This window comes from Loxodonta africana, chromosome 16, assembly GCF_030014295.1.
Source record: "Loxodonta africana isolate mLoxAfr1 chromosome 16, mLoxAfr1.hap2, whole genome shotgun sequence".
NCBI classification, from domain to species: Eukaryota; Metazoa; Chordata; class Mammalia; order Proboscidea; family Elephantidae; genus Loxodonta; species Loxodonta africana.
In genome coordinates this window covers 65,797,856-65,818,622 of record NC_087357.1, presented here as the reverse complement: position 1 = coordinate 65,818,622, position 20,767 = coordinate 65,797,856, and the positions used below count along the sequence as shown (strand labels likewise).

Sequence of the window (20,767 nt, the reverse complement as noted above, 5' to 3'; positions counted from 1 at the left end):
TGTGGTTAGAGGAGAAGCAAGTCAAAGAGAGATAGGCTATACTACCAGAGAGGTAATAGGGGGTTGGGTTGGAGCCTAGGGACTTATTAAGACAAGGAACAGAGGGGCTGCCAAGTCTGCAAACAAAGTAACAAGAAATGGGCCAGAGGACAGAATCAAAGCCATTCCCCAGAACAATGGGGCAGGGTATCTAAAAATAGCCTACAGACAGACTTCTTTAAAGTTGCCTTTCAGAAGCAGCTGGAGAAAACCAAACCGAGGGACATGTGCAGAACATCCACCTGTGACTGCTGTGTGACCTTCCACCAGGGGCGGTGAGGGGCTGCAGCCCCAGGTGGGGAATCGAACCCAGGGAGTGAGAGACTGTGCAGGTGTGACACCCCATAATAAGTCCTGCTACGAATCCTAGAGGCCTCCGGGACAGGAGCCACCTTGGAAAGCTGCAGGCACATTAGTTAACATATCCCTGCCTGTGTCTATGAATAAACATGAATCTTTTCCTGCCCAAGAACTTTTAAAAACCCAGGCCAGTCTTCTGTTCTGTGAGACAAGGGTAAGCGTTGCTCTAGGCCCTCCTCATCTCTGCTTGCAAGCCTCTTTGATAAAGCTTTGCTTGTGTGGAAAACTCTATGTGCCTTACCTGCTCATTCTTGACCCGTGACAGGCAAGAACCTTATCCCGGTAACATTTCCATCTACTCTTAAAGTATTTTAAAAATCATGAAATATTTTTAACACTTATAGAAGCACTCACTACTCAATTAATAGATCTTATTGTTTTACCATATTGCTTCAGTTTTTCTCCTGTATCTTAGGAAAAAAGGAAAGAAGGCTAATTTGGGAAGCTTATGGTGGCCTAGTGGTTAAGTACTACGGCTGCTAACCAAAGGGTCGGCAGTTTGAATCTGCCAGGAGCTCTTTGGAAACTCTATGGGGCAGTTCTACTCTGTCCTATAGGGTCGCTATGAGTCGGAATAGACTCGATGGCACTGGGTATAAAAATGGAGAGTCAAAAAGCACAGAAGTTTCCTAGATACATCCAAACACTTTGAGGGACTGAATGGCTGGGGCTGGGGGCTGGGGGCCATAATCTTGGGGATATCTAGGTCAATTGGCATAACATAGTTCGTAAAGAAAATGTTCTACATTCCACTTTGGTGAGTAGCATCTGGGGTCTTAAAAGCTTGCCAGCAGCAGTCTAAAATACATCTATTGGTCTCATCCTGTCCAGAGCAAAGAGAAATGAAGAAAACCAAAGACACAAAGAAAATACTAGCCCAATGGACTAAAGGACCACAAGAACCACAGCCTCGACCAGCCCAAGCCCAGAACTAGATGGTGCCTGGCTACCATCACCAACTGCTCTAATGGGAATCAGAACAGATAGTCCCGGACAGAATGAGAGAAAAATGCAGAACAGGATTCAAATTCACATAAAAGGACTTAAATGGTCTGACAGAGACTAGAGGAACCCCTAAGACTATGCCTCCCAGACACCCTGCTAACTCAGAACTGAAAGCACTCCCGAAGCCCACTTTTCAGCCAAAGATTTGACAGGCCTATAAAATAAATAACACATGTGAGGAGCGTGCTTCTTGGTTCAACCAAACATAATATTAGAGACCAAAAGGGCAACTCCTGTCCAAACGCGAGAGGAGAAGGCAGGAAGGGACAGAAACTGGAGGAATGGACACAGGGAACATGGGGTGGAAATGGGGAGCATGCTGTCACATTGTAGGGATTGCAGCTAGTGTCACAAAACAATATGTGTATAAATTTTTGAATGAGAAATTAACTTGAGCTGTAAACTTTCATGTAAAGTGCACACAAAAACACAGAAAAGAATGAAAATTACTACCCCCCCCCCCCAAAAAAGGAGAATCATTCTTTATTAACTCGCAAGAGAAATGGTTCGTTTGCACTGCTTAAGTAAACTCAAACTACATATCCCAGGCAGCGCTGCAAGTTAGGCACGTGGGCTATTCTTTTCCCCTCTGTAAACAACCAATGAAAGGTAACGTTTGCAAAGGTTTAGGATGACGTCTGGCTGTATTGACTCTGGCCAGCCTTAAATCTGCTTATTGCCGTTTGGAACGTGCAGCTCAACCTGCAATCAGATTTAAAGAGGCTTTTTCTGTTAATTCGCAGCTCATTGTGCTTCTTGTTTCAGAGGGAGGAAAAGCTGAGTTAATCGTCTCAATGGACGCAATACTGAATTACAGTTCGGAAAATAATGAAGATTACTACACGTTACTGGGATGCGATGAACTGTCTTCGGTAAGACAGTGGTAAATGCCGTTCTTTTTCCCAACAGCATTTCAAGTTTTTATTTAAGGTTTAAACTTTGAATTTTTAATTCCGTTGCCTAAGAACCCAATCTTGTATTATTTTCAAGTACTTTTGGCTCAGAGAAAGTTAAGGATTTAAATGTGTGGTGGGACTTTACTTGAATAGTGTCCTGTTGAAGTTTTATGGAAGCTTCTGATTAAATATGTGTATTCTGGCACATGGCCATAGACACTATTTGCCAACATACTAAGAATACACCTTTGAAATTTTATTGTAATTGTTGTTGCTGTGTTCCTTGGTATACAAAGGCTTTATTTTATTTTGGCAATTCATACTATAATTAAGATGAAATATAATTTTCTAGTAGGTAGTGATTTAAAAATGTTTTATTAAAATATGTACTTTTATGTGAACAGTTAAATCACGAGCCAAGAAACATCCTTTTTATGTTAATATCTCAATTTGTGTGACAGAAATTACTTCTTAAAAGTGTGGCTTCTGAAAGAAAACAAGTTTGAGAACTTGTGATTGTTCACTTTATCTATAAAAGAACGATTTTTTAAAAAGTCCCCCCTCAAGCAATTACAAAGTTTGTAGAAAAGTGTAATCCTACCACCCAAGGGTAACATTATTAATATTTTGACATATTGATCTCTATCTTTCTGCCTATATATATTTTAAAGGGATGTTTGGGAGCATATTGTATACACTCTTGATTCCTGCTTTTTTACCCATTAACATTGTAACAAGGATTTCTCCATGCTATTAAATATTCTCCATACACATTTTAATGGTTGCATAATGTTTCATTTTACTGTTGTACCACAATTGAATAATTCTCTTATTATTAAATGTTTAATTTATTTCCAGTGTTTTCAATACTGCTGAAATGGATATGAAATACAAGGACTAATATTTGATTGTTAAATGTCTTATTTTATGTTTTGTCATTATTAAAACATAATTATTAACATTAATATTTAAAAGCAGAATATTTTTATAGTTGCCCTTGTTTCAAAAAGGCAGGAGTTTAGTAATGAAACTTAGTTTTCTTTTGAAAATGGGTTGTGATCTTGGACACAAAGGATTAAAATTTCTATCATCAGTCTTCACCATGCTGAGGAAGGTATCTTAGATACGTTAAAGTTCAAAAAAGCAAAAAACAAAAACCTAGAACAGGTTCTAATCCTCTTTTAGCTGCACATTTCTCCTCTAGAATAAAATGTTACTCTTATTTACTTTGATGGTGATTAGCTTATAGAGTTGAGGTAGGTTATTACTGTTTTTAACATATGTATTATTCACACTTTGGGTTATACTATTGCCAAATATTTTTAATGGAACTATTTAAAATTAGAGGAAAATAATTTAACTTCATAAGTTTCATGATTTGGATTTTTTAAAAATACTGTGATGATATGTTGTAAAGTTAAGGTTGTTATCTTCTCATAATAAATTTCTTGACCCATTTAGTCAATCTTTTTTAGCTAGGTTATTGTCTTTTCAGTCTACAAAGAAGTAGGATTAGTTATGGATAGACTCACAAAAATGATCTCATTGTTTATTTATAATGTTTATAACTGTCATTTCATGGTTACAATTATGGTTATACTTCTCTGAATACACTGTGGCATATATTGAAAGGAAAATGAAAGCATTGTCTCAGTATTGCTTTTTTTTTCTGGACACATTACTGATTCTGTCAATGGCGTGGCATGCCTTGATAAAAATTCTTTATTTAAAATGAAGTGATTTCTGCAATTTTGGCACTCCTTTTTGTGTGTTTCATTCCCTCCTTTTTCTGTGTATCCTTCCCATTTAGAATATTTTAATGCTATGTAATGTGACATTCGTTTTCTCAATTTGTGTTTGAAGACATGTTTGGGAGGATATTGTATTTTACTTTACTTCAAATATCCCTTGATTTGATGCTGTAAAATTCACTGAAACTCTTCATACTTATAAGTGATTTAACAGTTATAACTTCAAAGCAACTCAATATTTTAGTTCTACTTATAACATTAGAATTGAGATGCCCACATAATACTTTTGTTTTGGTGTGAAGTTCTGCAACTTAAAGCTTGCCTTGAAAATTAATTAAATTCAAATTAAAATCGCATATTTTCTAATGGCTCTAGTATACTAATTCTAAAAATTTTTCTTCTTAGAGGCTTTAAAAAAAATCACCCTTCACGAATTGAAAATACCATCATGGGTATAAGGAATGAGACAAATTTCCTACTTTATGTACATGGCATACATAAATCATGGGAGGATTTCCATGCTATTGAGTAGAAAACAACATACTCCCCATTTCAAAATAATTTACCAAAGCTTGATCTGAAGTCACACAGCTTTTTCTCCCTGTATCAGATTGCACACAAAAGGCTACAAAACCCTCTGAAGTCCTTATTGATGCATATGCCATGCACTAGGAGGCTAAGGTATAATCTTCCGTTGTATGGATATTATTTGATTTTTTAATGCTTGGTCACTACTTCAGTAGTAATGATAAGAAAACTTCATGTAAATATTTTGGGCTTGAAAACTGAACACAAACCCAGATAAATGGAAACATCCATTTTTTTCCAGCTCTCACTTTGTTGTAGTTATGGTGGTGGTTTTGGCTTCATGGTGATACTGTTTATTTAGAACTTGGTAAATTTATCATATCCTATAGCTCATGTGCTTTTTATTTTGAAATTATTTTTTAGTTGAAATAATTTTTGACTTTCACAAAAGTTGCAAAAACAGGACAGAGATTCCCTGTATACCCTTCACCCAGCTTCCCCTAATGTTAACATTGTACCTAACTGTAGTACAATGATCAAAATCAGAAAGTTAATGTTGGTACAATCTTATTAACTCAATCAGGGGCTAGCAAATGTTTTCTGTAAAGAGCCAATAGGCTGGGCCAGGAATAGGGTGAGGCAAGTGGGACACCTAGGATGCAAAATTTAAAGAGGCACTTACTCTCAGGTTTCTGCACTTGGACCACACTGCAAGTGAGTGGTTCTTTAAATTTTGTCCCTTAGGTCCCCAGTTTGCTTCATCCCAGTCCTATCCCTGAGATAGTAAATATTTTAGGCTTTGTAGGCCTTTTGGTCTCTGTCACCGCTGTTCAACTTTTGCCTTTGCAAGAAAGCAACCATAGATGCAAACAAATAGCTATGGCTGTGTTCCAATAAAACTTTATTAAAAAAACAGGTTATTGGCTAGATTAGGCCCGTGGGCCAGAGTTTGTTTGTTGACCTCTACTATAGATCTTCCGACTCGACGGCACTGGGTGGTGGTGGATTTACTATAGGTCTTATTCTAATGTCATCAGTTTTTCTTCTAATGTCTTTTCCTGTATGTAATTGTCTTAGTTTTCTAGTGCTGCTATAACAGAAATACCACAAGTGGATGGCTTTAACAAAGAGAAATTTATTCTCTCACAGTTTAGGAGGCTAGAAGTCCAAATTCAGGGTGTCAGTTTTAGAGGAAGGTTTTCTCTCTCTGTCGGTTCTAGGGGAAGGTCATTGTCATCAATCTTCCCTGGTTGAGGAACTTCTCAGCGCAGGGACCCTAGGTACAAAGGATGTGCTATTCTCCTGGCTCTTGTTTCTTGGTGGTATGAAGTTCCCCATTTCTCTGCTTGCTTCTCTCTTTTGTATCTCAAAAGAGAATGATTTAAGGCAGCCTAATCGATGAGTCGGAATCGACTCGATGGCAATGGGTTTTAATCTTATAGATTGAGTCCTGCCTCATTAACATCATAGGTAGGATTTACAATACATAGGAAAATCACATCAGATGACAAAATGGTGGATGGTCACACATTACTGGGAATCATGGCCCAGTCAAGTTGACACACATTTTGGGGGGACACAGTTCAATCCATAACGGGGACAGAGAAATTTTCAAGTTTTAAAATTAAAGTTCTAAAATCATTTCATACTCAAGATAGAAAGTGTGGAGTATGAAGAAAACACAAAGAAAAATGTTAACCCAAATACTTAACATTTTGGAGTATGACATATGTATGTCTTTTATGTATACATCTGTACCATATCCGTGTATGTGTATGTATGTATAAGTGCATTTATATGTATATATTTACATGTCTATTTGTATATGTCTTTGGAGCCAGATTACTTAGATTCAAATCCTAGTTCTGCCACTTACTAGCTGTATGACCCTGGGAAAATTACTTAACCTTCCCATGCCTTGGCTTCCTAATCTGCAAAATGGGAATAAAAATAGTACCCATCTCAAAGAGTTACGGAGATTAAATGAGATGCTACATGTAAAGTGCTTGGAACAGTGCCTGACACATAGTGAGTCTCAATGAATCTTAGCTATTATTATTATCATTATTTTATTATATACAGCTATATATATCTATGTTAAGGAGCTCTAGTGGTACAAAATGGTTAAGCACTTGGCTGCTACCTGAAAGGTTGATGGTTCAATCCCACCCAGTTGATCTGCTGGAGAAAGACCTGGTGATCTGCTTCTGTAAAGATTACAGCCAAGAAAACCTTATGGGGCATTTCTGTTCTGTCACATGGCGTCGCTATGAGTCGAAATCAACTGGATGGCACCTAATCACAACAATAGATATATGTTACATAGTCCCTTTTGAGGTAAAACATTATGGATTTATTTTACATATAATGCTTTGTAGCTTACCTTTTCTCACAGAAATATAGTTGTATAAATTTTCTCATGTTGTTAAAAGTGTTCTACAAGATGATTTTGAATGCCTGCAAAGTGTTCCAGTCTATGACTACATTACAATTAATTCTTAACAAATATTCTATTATTGGACACATAGGTTTTTGTTTCAAATTTATAATACTGTATTCATTGAACCTTCTTATAGCTAAATTATTTTTCCACCTTTAATATCTACTTAGTACAAATTCCTAGGATTGGGATTCTTTTATATCAAAGAATAAGAAAAAATTAAAGAACTTTTCACATATATTGCCCAGTTGCTTTCCAGAAATTGGCACCAAGTTATAGCCTCACCAGGACAGCATGAGAGTATTCGTTTTTGTGCACCCTCAGTAACACTGTTCATTATCATCCTTGGGATGTTTTGATTTATTTGATTACAAGTAAAAGTTGGACATTTTTTGTATGTTTACTGGCGGACAGGATAGGCAATTTTCCAGACCATTGGACGTTGGGTCAGGAAGGTGGGATTCAGTGGACCTTGTTATGGAGGGCCTCAGCTGCCCATGGACTGCTTTTGGCACTGGGCACATGGGGTGGGAAGCCAGAATATAAATAGAACATGCCCAAGACAAACTAACTCACTTTACCAGTTTACCCAGAGCCAGCCTTATATAGGAGGCTTATGATAAACTTTGTGCCAGTAAAGCTATGGAAAGTAACGAACGACTGATATGGACTATTCTTGTGTTTTAAAAAATATTTGCAAATTGGAAAAATACAGAAAATATAAAGAAGAAAGTAACAATCACACATTAGCACTACCAAGAATTAACTGTTTTGGCACATTGGTTTCCATGGACTAACCAGAATATTTCCTAATGTGTTATGAATTAAAAAATAACAGCAATAAAAAAAAAAAAACACCAAACCTGTTTACCTTAGATAGATAGGTATAATTTCATTCATTTATGTAATTATAAAACCCCCATATGTATATAAATGTGCAGATAAGAGTCTTAAAGGATATAAGCTCTTAATCTTGGGGGCAGGGGGCAAAGGGGACTTTACTTTGTATTGATGGAAATTTTTCAAAGAGTGTGAGTATTCATAAATTAATTGTTAATTAAAAATGCATACTACTAGACTTTTTAGACACTATAGAATATTTAATATTTTAAAATTTAGAAGCCAATCTAATTCTCAGTTTTCTTTGTTATGTAAGCAGGTTATAGTGGTGATGGTTAAAGGGATTTCCCAGGAATTACAAACACACAGTTAGTTACAGTTCTTCACAGGAAATCTGTCCCTTCCTATTGTTCTAAGGGGTTCTCAGGAGAAGCTTAAAAATGAAAAGAACAGAGTTATTCGTCTGGGAAGCTTTATACATGTGCATATCCAGAGCAGTCTGACTTTGATTGTAAAAGTCAAGAACATTTTTATGAAAATTAACTAAGGATGACATGGAACTCATAGGAGTGTGTCTCTCAGTGAATTTTATGAAGTTAATATTGAGCTGAGCTGCTCGGGAATTTATTGCTCAAACAAGAAGTAATTTGCTTTCATTAATTAGTGGATTATAAATGTAGAACCTGATAAATGCTCCTGAAACCTGAAGAATTTGGTCGTATGTGACAGTGGTTAAGACGATAGGCTTTGAAGTCTGACTGCTTAGTTTAAAAAACAAAAACAACTCAGTTTTTTTAGTAACTAGCTGAATGACTTTTGGTAAGTTAATTAACCACTGATGTTCAGTAATAGCTACTATTACTATGATCAGGCTTTGTGATAAGTACTCTACATTTATTATTATCCATCTAATGTAAAGACCAGGAAACCAAGGCTCATGGTTATTAAGTAATTTGCCCAAAGCCCTGTAGCTGAACTGGAATTTAGTACCAAATCATATTCCAGAGACACTTAACCACTATTGCCTCCTGCAAATGTCATTGCAATTCTGATTAATAAAAAACCAAACCAAACCCATTGCCATCTAGTCCGTTCCGACTCATAGCTACCCATAGACAGAGTAGAACCGTTTCCAAGGAGTGGTGGGCGAATTCAAACTGCCAGCCTTTCTGGTTTGCAGCTGAGCTCTTACCCACTGAGCCACCAGGGCTGCACGATTAATAAGGGCAAATCTTTTTTTTTTTAATTAAAATTTTTTTATTGTGCTTTAAGTGAAAGTTTACAAATCAATTCAGTCTCTCAAACAAAAATTTACATACACCTTGCTATATACTCCTAGTTGCTGTCCTCCTTGTGAGACAGCACACTCCGCTCTCCATCCTGTATTCCCATGTCCCTTCAGCCAGCTTCTGTCTCCTTCTGCCCTCCCATCCCCCAATAAGGGCAAATCTTAATAATTCATTATAATACGAAGTAGATAACTAAGTAAAGTGAAATCAAATCAAATCATAGATAGCTCTCAAACCTCATCTTAGTTTGGGTTGGAGTTTCTGTTTTCCCAGTCAAAATCTCTAACCGAGCTGCTAAATGTAACAAAACTACCAGTTTGAATTATGTCCTTTTTCTTTCAATTGTGAAATTCTTAATAAAAATTTAAAAGAGCGAAAAGGCAGGGTGAAGGAGCTATGTAATGGATAATTTATAAACCATCACCCCTGAGTAATGACCAGTGGCTACACATCATTTGGAGAGCTCTGAAAAGTAAACACGTTTTTTTAGGGATTCTTAGCCTCGGCTGCTAATCTGAAAAAGTTGGTGCGTTGAATCCACTCAGTGGCACCAATGGCAATCTGCTTCTGTAAAGATTATAACCAAGAAAACTCTATGGAGCAGTAACACAGAGGGTCGCCATGAGTCGGAATCCACATGAAGGCAAGGAGTTTTTGTTTTTTATAGAAGAAAACTATTTGACCATTTTGGGCATTTAAATATATAGAGCCCACAGATGTCTACAGCCGTCATTTAAATACAATAGCACGTTAAATTGTTGGCAGGACCACTAATTGAATAACAGCTTTTATTGAGTGCCTGCTGAATTTCTTTATTGAGGGAAGTATTTCCTAGAGCAAAAAGTCAAAATAGAAGGATAAAAATAAAAACTTGGATTGATCATGGCTGTTTTGGGGAGGACTGCTGCCCAGGTTCTTCCTTCATGCCAAGTTGGACTCGTTTATTTTACATGTTGGTTTTTGTTTTAGGTTGAACAAATCCTGGCAGAATTTAAGATCAGAGCCCTGGAATGCCATCCTGACAAGCATCCTGAAAACTCCAAAGCTGGTAAGTATTCAATAACAATGGCTATTTCTCAAGAAAATAAATAGCCTATGGAACCAAAAACCATTGGATAGTAACTTCATTTTCTTTGAGTCTTAAACCTATTCTTTCCTTCAGTGCTAAAGGGTATTTTTGCAGTACTAGGATGGTGGGGGTAGGGGCAGAGACTGTGAGGTACATGTAGGGTCTTTTTTAATAGCAGTCACTTAACAACCGTTTTCCTTTTCTTATGATGTGCTGCTTCATGGTTTAAAATTTGTTCAGTTCATGCTTCATTTCACCAGCTATTGAGTGTTAATATGAATTGAGAATATTTATAGCAGGTGGTTGTCTTGCTGAGAACCTTGCTGTGTTTACTTCATTTTGGGGGGGGCCTAAATATGTCCATATATAACATGGTAATATATTCATGCTTTTGTTTCTTTCCTTTATTATCATTTACATATGTTTATGTCTTTCCCATCTTGAAACAATATAAACAAACCAAAAATTCCTTTCTTAACCTGACTCCCTTCCGCTCCTCATCTATCTCTCTTCTCTTCAGAAGTAGACTTCTTGAAAAAGAAGTCCACAGTTGTTGTTTATACTTCCCTTCTCCCCAGTTTTCAATTTATCCCACTCTGACTTCTTCCTCCACGTTTCTTAGAAGTGGCTGTTGTAAAAGACACCAGGGATTTCCTTTCTGTCAAATCCAGTAGTTTTTAGCCTTTATCTTCCCTGAGCTTACATCAAAATTTGGCACTGTTTGTGCCCTCCTTCATGTAACACTCGTTTCTCCTAGCTACCACCAGAACACACACTCAGTGTTTTCTTCCACCTCTTGGGCTGCTCTTTTCTCAGCTTCCAGTGTGACTCTTCTGCAGTCCCTGAACTGCAGGCTGCCCTGAGCTCCCTCCTAAACTCTCTTGTTGACTTGCTTCCCACTTTCTCTCTGGAGTCTTGTCTCTTTGGAATCAGTCTCTTCAGTTGGCTTCAATCACCAGCTCTCTGCTGATGACTCCCAAATCTTTCCTTAACCCAGGTCTCGCTCCTCATCTCTTCAGACCTGTAGTTTCCACTGCTTTTTGGAAATCTCCATTTGGAAGCTTTCCAAAATCATACTGTCAAAAACTAGACCCAGTTTCCTCTCATTCCCTCTAAAATCTTGCTCAGTTTTCTGTGTTTCCCCATCTCAGTGAACAGCACCATCATCCACTCAGTTGCTCAAGAAGAAACCTAGTCTCCTTCCACTCCTTCAGCCCCCACATCTGGCTGATGACCAAATGCTGTTGGTTTACCTTCCGCAGAGCTCTTCAGCGAGTCCACATGTCCTCCATCCTCACTGCCACCACCGTAGTTGAGTCACCATTATTTCGTGCCTGGATGCCTATAGCAGTTCTTTTATTGGTTCACACTGTAGTCATCTTTCTTTTATTTATGAAAAAATATATAAAAGGTTAAATATGAACAAAAAGGTGTAAAAAACACTTTAACAAACTACCCAGCTTAAAACTTTGCCAGTGGAGCTGAGATCCTTTGTATGTCCCTACCCTGATTTTATCCTCAGGGTAGGTAATGCTAACTTAAATTTGACGATTTTTCTTCCCAGGCATTTCTTCATATGTTTACTATATGGGTATAGTTTGTGTATTTGTATAATGTATGTATATATGTGATTTTCCTATAATAAAAATATTAAGCTTAAGATCTGTCAGTTGTTCCACATTACACAAATGATAAAACTCAAGCTATTTTAAAATATGTTTTTTGGTCTTAAATCTTTTTATTAATTTTCTCTAGAAATCATTGACCCCTTTGATTTTTGTAAGTGGATGATTTTTTAAGGTATGAAATCATCTTTTATTAGATATTTACCTATTAGCTTTTACTCATTTTATTCCCCCCTTTTTACTAAGGTGTAATGTGTTTGTAGTAATGTGCATAAATAATAAGTGTAAGCTGGATAAAATTGTGCATATGTATAGCCAGTTTAACCCAGGTTAAGATCTGGAACGTACACGGTACTGCAGTGATTCCCTTTCATGTTCAGTCTCAAAATCAGCATGCTTCCCCATGTTTTATCTTACCATAGATTAGTTTTGCCTGTAAATGGAATCATAGAGTCTGTACTCCTTTGTGTGTGGCTTATTTTGCTCAATATTATGACTGTGTAAGTCATCTATATGGTATAATTGTACATGTAGTAATAGTTCGTCCTTTGTCCTTGCTGGTCCTTTGGGTACAAGCCCCTTCGTGTTGGGCCTTCCTTATCTGTCCATCCTTGATTTTTCTTCATCACCAGACACCTTCAACTCCTGTTTCAGCCATGCAGAACTACTTTGGTCCCCTGATGTGCCCTGTTCTTTCTGCCCTCCAAACCTTTATGTATGCGTTCTCTGCCTGAAACTCCCCGCGAGGCCTGTACACCTCCCTGCCTTGCTTTGTTTGGCTGGGCCCTGCTTCTGGGTCAGGTGTCAACTTAGCTATCACTTCCTCTGGGAAGTCCTATGTGCTTCAGGTGCCCATAGCATCCTGTATGTCAGGCAGCATACAGTATATCACACTGTCTCCTTGTTGCTATTTGCTTATTATTCATACTGGAGGCTCAGTGAGGCAGACCCCCTGATTGTCTTGTTCACAGTGGTATACCCTGCACCTAGCATAGTGCCTGCCACAGGATACCAACTCTGTGTAAATGATTTTGCGAATGAATGAATGCATAAACATTTCTTTTGGAGACCTATTAGTTACCTCTCTAAACTGGGAGTTAAGATAGGTGCCCTAGTATAAAAGTATACAAATTTGATAAAAACTTAAAAACAACCAGCACCTCAGGTTATTCTTTAACTGGGTTCTTTTTCAGGGAAGTATGACTTTGAGTTGTTCCTCTGTCCCTGAGAAACAATTTCTAGTTGGAATACATGATGAATCACTGTGCAATCATTGCCGATTCTCGTTGCCATGGTGATGGGGTTTTTCACGTAAGGGTAACCTCAAGGCTTCTTGTTCAGAGAAACACTAGACTGTGTAAATATTGTTTAAAATGAAAAGGTACACAGACATCAATATCATCTCTTGTCAGGCTTGCAGTTGATAGATGAGTCAGCCTTTGGGTAAGAATTATTGTTTCCAAACCTATTTAAGCATTCATTTATTCAATTTGGTATTGATATGAATTTCTGAAAATGTAAGTGGTTCTTTACATACCCCTTAGTTGGAGTGGGATTAAGGTTACTAATAAAACTATTTAATAAAAAAATAAAACATTCCCACAGATACTGAATTTTAGTTTGACAGAAATTCAGAATATAATGAACAGATTTTGAAACAGATTTCATTAAGGTGAAAGGTGTAGCTTGTAGAGGAGCTGCAGGTTGTTGTTGAGTGCGTTCAAATCGATTCCAACTCATAATGATGCTATAGGTCAGAGTAGAACTGCCTCGTGGGGTTTCCAAGACTGTAATCTTTACAGAAGCAGACTGCCACATCTTTGTCCCGTGGAGCGGCTGATGGGTTTGAACCACTGACCTTTTGGTTGGCAGTCAAGTGCTTAACCACTGCACCATCAGGGCTGTAGGTAGGAGGAGAAGTTAAATTTGTATATATACATTTTGGTCCACTAAGGTTGGTTTGGTCTCAACCTTTGCTATTGAAATTGCTGATTTGTTAGCAGGTTGGAAGAGTAGATACGAGCACAGACTTTTCTGTCTGGGTTGTAAGTTGATCTTGGGCAACCTCTCTGAACCTCTGAACCTCAGCATTCTCATAGGTAAAATAGGTAGATTTATTATGTAGATCTGCTGTGAAGATTAAATGAGGTGACTTGCATGCAGGAAGTACTCAGTGGATGTTGACAATTACGATTTTAAGTGGACTCTCTTTTTTTGCTTTTATGCACCACTCCAAGATAAAAATTTAAGAAAACCGAATAGTATTTTTTTTGGGTAAATTGCCATTAGATCATTTTTTCATGTTTTTCTAAATTCTAAATTTCAGGCCTTTAAATGAGTTCCTGGGTGGTGCAGATGGTTAACATACTTAACTACTAACTCAGAGGTTGGAGTTGCGAGTCTACCCAGAGGCACCTCGGAAGAGAGGTCAGGCTGTCTACTTCTAACAAATCAGTCATTGAAAACCCTGTGGAGCAGAGTTCTACTCTGACCCACATGGGGTTACCATTGGATGGCAACTGGTGCTTTGGTCTTGAGGCCTTTAAAAAAATCCCTTTCTCTCTCTCGGTGGGGCTGACATAAATAGGACTGGTTGCGCTATTGTGTCACTGAGCACAAAAGCTCCTTTCATTCTCTTGCATGTGACAGTAACTGTTTCAGGCCGATACTTTATTAACTCCTCTTTGACATTAATAAAGGAGGTTTTAGACTAAATTAAAACAAAAAAAACCAAATCTGTTGCCTTCAAGTTGATTCTGACTTATAGCGACCCTTTTTTTTTTTTTTTATAGGACAGAGTAGAACTGCCCCATAGGATTTCCAAGGAGTGGCTGATGGATTCGAACTGCCAGCCTTTTGGCTAGCAGCTGTAGCTCTTAACCACTGTGCCACCAGGACTCCTAGACTGAGGATCTGTGAAATGATATAATTGTTGCTATATGCAAATTTCAAACACATTTAGACATTTGAAGAAGGGGAGATGATTTTTGTCCCTTGCTAACCGATATCTTTCAACATCTCAGTGTTTTCCTACTTTAAAAAACCTTTATTGCCTTTTTCCCTTAGAATGAAAATAATTTAACAGTAACAAAAAATGTGGAAAGTGAAAGTCTACTCTAATTTCTCCCTGCCAGAGAACCACTATTAACAGTTGGTATATTTTCCACCAGACTTTTTTCAAAACATGTTCTGGCATCAGATAATAATATGATTATTTCTCAAGTAATTGCAAATGGCATAAATTTAAAATGTGGCTACATCAATACAAATTCTATTGTGAAATATGAACTTAAAGGAACCTCTGTATTTTCAAAGTAGACCTAGGAGTTAAATCAGAATGTCTGTCAAAGGTTCCAACAGCATTTGCTTATGTAGCCTGTAAAATGAGATCCCTATTTCTAGAACTGGTAAATGTTTATCTTGCATGATTCATTTGATTAGCTGATATATTAAAAGACAAATAAAAACCCGAAGTCATTTTTATTAGATATTGTGAAGAGAATGGAACAAGAAAACGGCCGCATAATAGGGAAAGACAAGGTCTCTTTTGCTTTCAGCTTATCAGCTGTTGTTGAGACATTGACATCGGAATAATTTTAAGCAGGCTTCTTAGTTCTGGGAACCCTGGAAAGTGAAGCCAACCGTAATGTGCAAAGGGAAGGTGACTCCCAGATAAAAATGTAAATTTTTACAACCACTATGCTAGTGGTAACTGGCAAATACATCCATGGGGGTAACTTAACGAGCTTTTTATTATTCCTGTTGGAAAAAGTGACATCTCATCTATGCAATGGGATGTTTACATTGTTGTCAGCAACAGAAAAAATTGCTCACTAGACCAAGTTGCTATGAGTAGATGCTTTTATTTGTTTGTTTTCCCAACTGTTCAGCAAGGAGCTCTGGTGGCACAGTGGTTAAGCACTCGGCTGCTAACCGGAAGGTTGATGGTTTGAACCCACCAGCTACTCTGTGGGAGAAAGATGTGGCAGTCTGTTTCCATAAAGATTACAGCCTTGGAAACCCTATGGGGCAGTTCTGCTCTATCCTTTAAGGTTGCTATGAGTCAGAATCAACTCAAGGCTTAGGGAGAATGCTGTCACAGTGTGGAGATTGCAACCAGTGTTACAAAATAGTATGCATATAGATTTTTGAATGAAAACCGAGAGGTATAAACTTTCACCTAAATCCCAATAAAATTAAAATAAGTAAATTTGTCTATTTTTTTTCTTCTGTTGCTTGTGCTTTTGGTGTCATCTAAGGATCCGTTAAAAAAAAAATTTTTTTTTTTTTTAAAGATCCGTTGGAACCCTGGTAACGCAGTGGTTCAAAGCTTGGCTGCTAACCAAAAGGTCCTCAGTTTGAATTCACCAGCTGCTCCTTGGAAGCCCTATGGGGCAATTCTATTCTGTCCTATAGGGTCGCTATGAGTCGGAATCCACTTGACGACAGTGGGTTTTTGGTTTGGTTTAAGGATCCCTTGCCTAATTCAAGGTCACAAAGATTTATTCTTTTTTTCCTCTAAAAGTTTTATGGTTTTAACTCTTACATTATTTCTATAGGCCATTTTGAGTTAATTTTTCTATATGGTGTGAGGTGGGGTCCAATTTCATTCTTTTGCATGAAATATCCAGTTATCCCAGCACCATTTGTCGAAAAGACTATTCTCTCTCTATTGAATTGTCTTGGGATGTTGTCAACAATCAATTGGCCATAGACAAATGTGTTTATTTTTGAACTCTCAATTCTGTTTCATTGATCTGTCTATTCTTGTGCCAGTACCACACTGCCTTGATTAGTGTAACTTGGTAGTAAGTTTTGAAATCAGGAAATATGAGTCCTCTAACTTTGTTCTTCTTTTTCAAGATTCTTTTGGTTATTTGGGGTCCTTTGCATTTGAGTATGAATTGTAGGATCGGTTTGTCAATTTCTGCAAAAAAGTCCACTGAGATTTTCATAGAGATTGCATTGAATCTATTGATTGCTTAGGAGAGTACTGCCATCTTAGCAATATTAAGTTTTTGATACATGAACAGGGGATGTCTTTCTATTATTGAAGTCTTCTGTAATATTTTTCAGCACTTTTTTGTAATTTTCAATGCACAAGTGTTGGACTTCTTTTGTTACATTTATTCCAAAGTATTTTATTCTTTTCGATGCTATTGTAAATGGGATCTTTTTTCTTTATTTCATTTTTGGATTGTTCATTGGTAGTATATAAACATACACTTGATTTTTGTATATTGATCTATATCCTGCCCTACAGAAAGTTTTAACTTCAGTGACAGGCAGAAAAGACTTCGAAACTGTTTCCATCAGGGCCATAAAAGATTACATTGTATGACATTTGGTAAAAAAGATTAGTGACAAAAGCTAACATTTATTGAGCACCTACCATGCTACTTCCTTGTACTTGAAACCTCCCAGTGGCTTTCCATTGCTTTTACAACAGGAAAACAGACCAAAATTCATAGCATGACCCCTAAGACCCTGGATGATTAGATCCATCCCTACTCTGCAGTCCTATCCTTCTTTATTTTTCTCTTTGCCCTGTGTCCTCCAGCCACGTTGGCATCCTTAACTTTCTCCATGCTGCTTCCTGTTTTAGAATTTTCATTTCCACTGTTCGTCTTGCCTGGTTGCTACCAACTCCCTGTGCCATCCTCCCTCCACAATTACCACTAGAAAAGGCTGCACTGTACTTCTTCCTAGTAGACAAAATTGCAGTTTTTTCAATGTCTGTCTCTCCTACTAAATTGAACGTGTGTATTGTCCACATCTGTGTCACTGGTATCCTGCACAGCACCTGGCACATAACTGGAGCTCAATAAAGGGAGTAGATAAGCTGTGTACCAGATATTTCACATACATTATCTCGCTTATTCTTACGGTACATGTTGCAAATGAGGAAACTAAAACATAAAGAGGTAAACTGGCCCAGTCACATGGCAGAGTCATGATTCTGGTAAGAGCAGTTTGATTGTTTTAGAGTTTAAAATAACCCCTCCTGAAGAGACGTGTTTATCTCTTGATTTGTCTTCCAGTGGAGACTTTCCAGAAACTGCAGAAGGCAAAAGAGGTTCTGACAAATGAAGAGAGTCGAGCCCGCTATGACCATTGGCGAAGGAGCCAGGTGTCAATGCCCTTCCAGCAGTGGGAAGCTTTGAGTGACTCAGTGAAAACGGTGGGTTTCTCTGTGGTGATAATGGGAATTAGTGAAGCTCAGGCAGCCCAGGGGTTAGACAAATGTAGTAGCTTAAAGGGTCAGTAGGCAATAGGGAGAAGTCCAAGAAGCTGGTAAAGCCTGGATATAACTCAGTGTCCACAAAATCTTATGAAGAGAAATTTACCATCATAAAGGCAGTGAATTGATGCCAAAAGAGCCGGTGACCACAGTTTTCAGTAGCTTTGGCTGTTTATTTCGGTACAGACCCTCTCCATTATCATTTACTGTTTTATGCGTTTTGATAAATGTGCTTCTCAAGTTTGCTCATATACTGTACTGTTGAATTCTGAACCATTGCATATTTATCTCCTCTGTGTTTCATAAGGAAAATGTAACTTTAGAGGTTTCTACATTCTTAGGCATGATTTATTACCCAGATTCTTTCCAAAGGAACACTCTTTTATGACATGAGACTTAGAATACTGAAGTTGCCTTATAGGCAAGTTTTCATGGACATTTGTTAGACTTATTGTGTAAAGTTACTCACATCTCTTAAATTACAGGCCTACAGGTTTGTAGTTTTTTTTAATTTAGATTTTCTTCTTAACAGTTTCTATTTTAAGAAGACTTGAGCAAATTATTTTTTCACCAATAAAAGGTGTGTAGGAGGCAGGGAGGGAGGGCCTTTGAAGAGATAAGGAAGAGCAATGCAAAACTTTCAAAGTATATGATTAAAGCCACTGTACCTAAAATAATTTTCTTTCATCTCATTTGGGAATGAAGAATATATTCATATGTGTTTGTTTAAAGTGGGTTAATTCTTTGTGTGAGACTAACCATATGATTATTGTATATATGCGCACACATATACAGAAAAAAAAGCAAGAGGAAATCTTTCTAAAAATAATGACTTTACATACTCAAAAGTGGATTTTTTTTCCTTTTCCATTGTGTGTACTGAAAATTCCTTGTTGACATTGACTGAATAAGCATTGTTCTGTTCCAGAACCTCTGCATGAGTGTATTTCCATTCTCCGAAGCATGACACACTATGACTGCAACTAAATTAGTGATCCTTGCTATTCTAATGCCTTTTTGATTAATATGTCATTTTTCCTGATGATCTGCTCAACTCTGTCACTTAATTTTTAACAGCTAATATCAAGTTAGCTATAGATTTTGCAAACACTCTTCTCCAAATCCCTGTTCTGATTTCTATTGCCAACGTCTTTCTACTAAATACTAATTTCCTGTCTCCAGTCACATCATTTCTGTTTTGAATTTAGCTTAACTATGACTTGTTCGAGGTCTTAAAATAATTACATTCTAAATCTTACTGGCCGCATCATTTATCTTATCAGCAAAGTGGAAGTAGTGTGCTGGGCTAGCATTTGGTTTTGGATTTATTTTTATTTGTAGTACAAAAATGAAGAGATGCTTGTCTTTCTGCTTTAAATCAGCAGTGATTTTTTTTCTCACATAGTTTTGTTTGGGCTAAATCTTATTGTTTCTGACCTGCTTTTGTTTCCTTTCCTTAGTGGTCTTTGACTCCCCTATACCAAGTTTCGCATGTTTTGTACCTCATTGGATAGATATTCCATAATTTTCCTTATTCCTTTCTGTTCTGTGCCTACAGTGATTTCTGCACAGTGAAAGCTTCACATGTCTCTATAACATTTTTAAAAAATATTTTATTGTGGTTTAGGTGAAAGTTTACAGAGCAAATTAGTTTCTCATTCAACAAATTGTACACAAAAGTGTTCCATGACACTGGTTGTAATCGCCACACTGTGTCAACACTCTCCTCATTTCCGCCCTGTATTCCCTGTTCCCTTTCGTCTAGTTTTTCTACCCTTTTCTGCCTTCTTACCTTTACTTTTGGGCAAATGTTGCCCTTTTGGTCTCGTATAATTGTTTATTCTATGGAGCACATTCTTTTTGAGTGTTATTGCTTATTTTATAGCCCTGTCTGTTGCTTGGCTCAAAGGTGGTTTCCAGAAATGGCTGCAGTTTCAAGTCAGAGTGGTGCCTTAGGGCCATAGTCTTGGGGGTTCCTCTAGTCTCTATCAGGCCAGTAAATCTAGTCTTTTTTTTTTTTTTTTTTTATGAATTTGATTTTTTGTTCTAAATTTTTCTCCTGCTCTGTCCAGCACCCTCTATTGTGATATAGTCAGAGTGGTCCAGTGGTAGCTGGGCACCATCTATACTTTGGGTTTCGGGGTCATGTAGGTTGTAGTGTGTATGGTCCATTAGTCCTTTGGACTAATTGCTCCCTTGAATCTTTGGTTTTCTTCACTATTCTTTACTCCTGAGAGGAACAGACCACTAGCATTTCAGATGGCTGCTTATGAGCTTTTAAGACCTCAGACACCTATCTCCAACGTAGGATGTAGAACATTGTTTTTATGTGCTGTGTTATGCCAATTGACGTAGACGTCCCCTGAGTCTATGGTCCTTAGCCTTCAAGCCTAGTACGTTCATCCTGGGAGCTGTTTTTTGTGCATAAGAAGTTTCCATGACTGTGCCTCTTGTGTCTACAAATACGTGTGTAGAGATCCCTACAACCTAACCTATTATCTGCAGGTGGGTCCCCTCCCTTACACCGTCTCATGCCTTTTTAGCATACCTTTATCTACCTGTGTACTGTTTGTTAATACTATTGTTGCAGGATTGTCTATGTTATAGTAATTGCTGTAGTTGCCCTTTGTTCTTATGTTCCTTTCGGTGTCTTCCTTTGCCTTTGTCTGGTTGTACTGACCCCT

General features: G+C 37.5%; 1 protein-coding gene across 1 annotated transcript in view; it reads left to right on the top strand.

The window, feature by feature from the left end:
- Window positions 1-1,664: 1,664 nt before the first annotated feature.
- The window catches only part of DNAJC12 (DnaJ heat shock protein family (Hsp40) member C12), a 35,064-nt gene continuing 15,961 nt past the window's right edge, over window positions 1,665-20,767 (top strand). The window contains exons 1-3 of the mRNA XM_003409288.4: window positions 1,665-2,276; window positions 10,118-10,196; window positions 17,884-18,023. Of these exons, the coding sequence (XP_003409336.1) occupies window positions 2,199-2,276; window positions 10,118-10,196; window positions 17,884-18,023 (297 nt within the window). The 5' untranslated portion in view covers window positions 1,665-2,198. The remainder of the gene's footprint in view (window positions 2,277-10,117; window positions 10,197-17,883; window positions 18,024-20,767) is intronic.